This window comes from Limulus polyphemus, unplaced genomic scaffold (genome assembly GCF_000517525.1).
Source record: "Limulus polyphemus unplaced genomic scaffold, Limulus_polyphemus-2.1.2 Scaffold2335, whole genome shotgun sequence".
Lineage (NCBI taxonomy): Eukaryota > Metazoa > Arthropoda > Merostomata > Xiphosura > Limulidae > Limulus > Limulus polyphemus.
The window spans coordinates 40,591-46,816 of NW_013667945.1; the positions used below are offsets into that span (position 1 = coordinate 40,591).

The window sequence follows — 6,226 nt, forward strand, 5'->3', positions numbered from 1 at the left end:
AACAACAATATTAGGTTATACTTTTGTTGCTAAGCAACCTGACATAAAAACCATTGTTAGAACATAGTATTACCAAAATGCACTGGCTTTTCTACATATAATAGAAGTTGTTTATCTAACTGATTTTTACCAATAATTATTTTATTAATACACCACAAATTAATTTATTGAATGATCTTAATTCTGATTGGTTCACAAAGGAATTTACTGATGTTTAACTGCCTCAACTATATTTTTATGCTTCTTTGTTGGTCAAGATTGATTTCATAAAATTGTATATTTCAGTTAGCTATAAAATGTGAGGTTAGGGTATACTATGGGGTGGGGGTGGCAGTACTGGCCCCATATTTTTTGACGGGCTATATACTAGTATATGTGTAATTTGCTAAAATTGAAAGTGAAGTTAATGCAAGCATTTTTAGGATGTAAATAAAACAAACAATTATGGAAGAGGCAGGTTTTTAGTAACTATATAAGTAAAAGCTTGTATTTTTTCCAAGCTCAGTAATATTTATGTATGCTGTTGTTTAAGTGAAACTGTAAGAGTTTTATAATTAGTTCTCTACGATATTGTTTTATGCTCACATATCATGTTTTTATTTTCCATTTACACTTTATAGAACAATTCTTTTTTTAAAGAATATTTAAATTTCAGTTTAAGTGAATTTTAAAACCAAGTATCCTTTAGAACGGCACGCTATAATGTGAAATACTGCTAATTAGAACAAACAGATTTTAACTATTTCTGCTGAAATCCCATCTTAGAAATTAATATCTAGTTTCTAGTTCCTTTGTGCTAACTCAAACAACAGACATGTACCTAGTTGTTTTATTGTAATGGATTTGCTTTTTAAACGACATGCTCTGACCTTGACTTGAACACAGAATTTTTTATTTTCAGTGACCTACCAGTTAAGTTGCCCAAGATTTAAATTTCCCGTAACTTGCTCTAAAATAAACTTATCTTCTAGTAGAAGCAACTCGGGATTTCTTCTTGCTTGACTACATTACAATACAAGTGGTTTAATATGAGAGATGAGCACTAAGTTGACACTGAGATTATACATCAGAAAGCTAAGTAATGTGTCCAAACTTGGATTTGAAAATATGACCTTTGACCTACTGACTTGGTGCTGTACCAGCTGATGTATCAAGGTTTAAGTTCTTCCTGTTGACAATCCACGCTCCAGTCATTACTCACTGTTTTGTAGTTGACAGTGTTGTGATATACAATCAGGTATTTAAGTATACTTTGGCAGTGGAAGGCATAATATTTATAACAAAACTCCCACTTCTTTATTAGTTAAAATTATTAATTTGTAAGATAGATATTTAAAATTACAAGCATTCAAGTATAAAATGCATCTTTAATCAGTAGATTATTTTGTTTTAATTCAGGAAATGTGTGAGTCACTTCAGCAGTACTGTAACTATGGATCTTCAAAGTGTTTTGAAAGCTTTACCAGATGATCGACCAGTGACGAATATCTGTGTGGTGGAAGATCCTACCAAATGCCCACTAGGTTTTCAGGTGGTATCTAGGACTTTTGACCAGGACACAGATGCTGATTTATGGAAAGATAGAATGTTTGGGAAGCGAATCACCAGATACATTTGTTTTTCAAAAGATAAAAACAGTTCTGATGAAGTGGTAGAGTCCATCACTGTAGTTGGAGAAAGAGAATTTCCACCAGAGTGCACTGTTCTGTTGTACACTATTGATACCCAGCAGAAAGCTACAAGAAAGAAAAATCTGTGCTATAAATTAACGAAGAAAGAAATGGTACACGAGTTAGTAACTGATATTATTGTGCTGAGTAAATTAAAGAAGCCTCCCTCTGGTTTTACCCTTGCAGGAGAATTGAATAGTTTGTTAATCTGCTACAAATGCAGGCCAGTTTCACCAACAAAGATACCGGGAATTATAAGTCCACAACCATATGGCGTATCTTGTAACAGTCAGCAGATAAATCCACATTACTGGAGAGGAAATAATGAACAGTCTTTTGTTGAAGGACAACAAACATTTTACAGGAGTACTAGTACTCATGTTGCTGCTTTAGATGGTATTCCATTCACTGTAAATCCCAAATATACTGATATTAGCCACCTACTCCAGTATACTATCCCCGAGATCACACTGAAGACAGAAGATCAGTTACTGATGCAGTATAACTACAGTTTTCAAGTCGAAAAGCAAGCTCGGCAAAGCTTGTCATCGAACTTTACGTGATTCTTTTTTAATGTTTATGCCTGAGAACTTGGATATTGAAATGATGCCAACTTAATTTATAGTCAGTTGTGGGTATACACTGTCAAAAAAAAAAGATAAAAATATATGTGTTAGTGTAATTTTTGACATGATAACTTTAATTTACAGAATATATTAACAAATATAAAAAGATATACCTTATAATTTTTAACTTGTGTAGCAAAATAATATTAATAATCAAAGGAAACAACCATTCATGTACATTCTTATACTGATGTTGGTTGATAGTTGATACTCATAATTACAGCATGGTAGGTGTATTAACCAAATGTATGTGATCAGTCCATTCTACTGACCCTGTATTGAAAAAGGAACATTGACAATAATTCTGAATTTACTAAATGTGGCAAGCTTTTGGTCAAACATACAAGTCTTATATACACAAAAATCAGATGTGTTACAAAGGTATTTGTGCTTAGGATATGTCTGTGAATTGCCAATGTCAAGCTGACTTGGACTCTGACAAATCAGAATGTTAGGTGATGTTCATGTGAAGAATACAAATACTTTTATTCATCAAACGGTTTGTATATTGTATTTACATAACCTCTAGAACCTCCGAAATACATATCTACAATTTTTTTCAGTATCCCTGTGCCTGATATTTACTGTTCTCTACTACAAACTGTCACTATATCAGCAGCGTAGGGTAAAATGTATAGATGATAACTCTGATATCAAACACATAATATCTTATTGAATGGCACTCTGTAAAATATTGTGGCATTTGCACTTTGACCCCCACCCTTGCATATAGGGTTAAGGAAGTTTGTGTTGCGATTCGTATACTGTTACGTGTCAATTAACAAACATTGAAACTTTTATTGGTCGTATGTAATTGTAAGATAAACTCAAATTTTGAGTGTTGGAGTTCGGGTATAATTTCTCTATGTATTGTTTAAAATTATGTTCCCATTCCCATATATTTCATCTTGTAAATTTACCATTATGTGATCAATTTTAGTTAATATGGTCTAGGCAGGGTAGGAGCCGTCTTCAACTTAGACAGTTTTATTTTTCCAACAGGTTCGTTGGCCTTTCAAATGGGTTGCCTTCAAATGTGGTGGATGCAGTAAATTTAAGGGAAGGCTTAGTAAATATTTGAATGATTAGGGCTAACTCTGAGTTTGTTTTTTAAGGTTAGTGAATGGGATGGCCAAGATGGACCAATGTTATCCTTAAATTTTATGTTATTTTGAAAACAAAAAAGGAAAATATACATCTATTCTGTATTTCTGTAAACGACACTTGTTAACCATTTTTAACCTCTAATATTGTCCTTGTATTAAAGCATTTTCCAATTTTGAACACTGCTTTGTGAAGGCCTCGAATTCAACTTTTTTGGAGAAGAATAATGTCTCAAGTTTTCTTCTCTCGTTTTATAGAAAGTTGTAGAAACAATTTTGTTTTCCAGGTATTAATGATAGAAAATGTGATGTGTACCTTTGAAGAAGGAATTAGGAACTATGCAAGATGTAATGAAATTGGTTATATATTGGCAAGTTTGAAAAAAAACCAAAATGCAGATATAACGATTACAAATTTATTGTCTTCAATTTATTCCACTCATGAGATAAATTATGTTAAAAGAAAGTGAAAACTAGAAGCTGAAAGTTTTGTGAAGACAAAACATTTCTTTGGTTCTGTCTTAGAATGCCTTCTCTTTATCATTTCTTCACTTGGTTTAAGCTTTCTTTTTGCAGTTGTAGACCTTATGTTTAGTATAGAAAAACATTTTAAGTATTTGTGTGCTTCTGGTCTATACTTCTTGGCCTTTAATATCCTGCTTGTTGTGGAAAGTGTGAGATCTTATCATACCTCACTGTTGGATCAACATGTAAAATTCATCTTTCCTTGAGAGGCTGACCAACAACATCATCATCTTCACTGTCTAATGACATGTGTAGTATATCTTTGCATAGACTGCCTGCAAGGCCCAAATGAACATTTAGCAGTGGACAGCATCCCTTCCCTTCTTCTCTAGAGAATCCAGGCATTGATGATAGATGGGTCTAAGAAGTGTAAAGCCAAATAAAAGTACCAATGTCATCCATTGGTAAAAAGCCTGTAAAGTAAAAGAAGTATCTTGGCTTTGCCAACCCTTCCCATCATCTTGTTGCATATGGTTGTACCTTATGGTCTTAGAACTGTCACTCGTATCTGTTACATTCCTTGATGGGTCCGATATCATCATAATTGGGGTAACAATTACTGCTTTATTGTCATATCACTTCCAGATTACATGTAGCTGGAGACCAGTACAGCCTCCTCCTTGGTAGGCAAATGATGATCTTGTAAACCCATAAATTTGTACATTTATCTTTGGCCGAAGATTCAATGAGGACCTCATGAAGACTCCCATGGTGTTTTTTTTTTTGGGGGATGTACAGATTGGTCTGGACATGTTCTGAGATATCTTCTGTTATAGAGATGTACATAATTTGGCTTATGCATTATTGGTACATCTTCCTTTAGAGGTCTTATAAGCCAATCTTTTTTTCTTCCATGTATATTAAGAGGGATTTCCAGTTTTATTACTTTTCACAGGTACTTTGCTTGTACCTGTTTGGTTCACCTCAGATTTTAATCCAAACTTAACTTTTTTTAATCCTTAAAAAAGTAAGATTGCTTACAGACACACATTTATTTTATCATATCTTATGGAAATGTGGGTTGGCCCTGTGGTGGAGCTTTGGATTTAGGAGCTGGCAAATCAGGTTCAAACCCATGTGATACCATGAAATATTTCCCACACTTTGTAAGAGAAAACAGAAAGTGAGAGTGGTAAGGTACTGCAATAGTTCAAAATTAGGGATGACAGCCACGTAGCAACTTTATCATAAAATACCAAATACAATGTTATCATAACTAAAAATGGCTCATGTAAAAATCTGAGGTTAGTGAAGCTCCTGAAACTGTATAGATGTAGCTGTAGCTTAGTTATTAAACTTCTTAAATAGATCATCTAGTCAGTGTTTTCTGTCCATCCATGATCTGCACATGAAAACATGAGACCAATATAAAGGTATTTATATTGTACGTATTTAGCTCTAACTTACATGTTTATTAAACATCTTAAAAGATTATCTAGTCATTGCTTCCTGTCTTTGTAAGTACGTGCAAATCCTGGATTTTTTTTAAAGCCGTTAGCATATAGCACATAATAATCGCTAATGTATTCTTTTGTGAAAAATGTGTTTGTGATTAAACTAAATGTAACAATGTATAAAAGTAGCCTTATGAACTTTGAAAGATTTGGTTCAAGAAATGGTCTTTTACTGTCTAGAATGGTTTACTTATACTAAGTATTTTAGTTATGTTACTGTAAACTTTATTGCAAGTTTTCAATGTTTTTTCTGATATATTAAAAAGAGGTTATTGTGTTATCTTCATGAATATACTTGTACCAGTTTTTTTAGGTGGAAGAAGATTTAAGATTTTTCTTAAGTATGATTATAGACAACAATGACAGGATTGTATATTTTCTCTTAACTTTACATGCTGATAGTTTCACTTATTTTTGTAAGTTGTGTTTTCTTTAAGTGGGTCTTTCTGCAAACAGAGTATAGTGTCTACATGTTTAATTATTTGATAGGAATTTTGTCTGAATGTTTAATGCCGGTACAGTAACATTTCTAAACCAACTATAACAGTGTGATCTAGACTATTGTGACTGATTTTTAAATGTACTATCAGTGATACTGTAATCTGTGTGTTAAAATGTAATATTCTGTACATCTTACATGTTGTATTCTTTACATCTTGCATGTAGTATTCTGTAAATCTTATCTACATGCAGTTGTTGTAAATTGACATTGAGCATACATTAAATAAAGTTTTGTCAAATATTTTAACTTTTAATCAGTTCGAGCTAGGCCTTTTTTAGTCTTTGATAGTGTTACTAAATGTTTACAAAAGTTAAAATCAATCTCTCTTAAGAATTGTCTGTTCACC

The 6,226-nt window shown here is 32.6% G+C and overlaps 1 protein-coding gene across 2 annotated transcripts in view; it reads left to right on the forward strand.

Annotated features, from left to right (window-relative positions):
* The window catches only part of LOC106466659 (multivesicular body subunit 12B-like), a 7,502-nt gene extending 1,382 nt beyond the window's left edge, over positions 1-6,120 (forward strand). For both annotated transcript variants that reach the window (XM_013926951.2, XM_022394715.1), the window contains exon 3: positions 1,399-6,120. In XM_013926951.2, coding sequence (XP_013782405.1) covers positions 1,433-2,233 — 801 coding nt within the window. In that variant the 5' untranslated portion in view covers positions 1,399-1,432 and the 3' untranslated portion in view covers positions 2,234-6,120. The remainder of the gene's footprint in view (positions 1-1,398) is intronic.
* Positions 6,121-6,226: the final 106 nt, after the last annotated feature.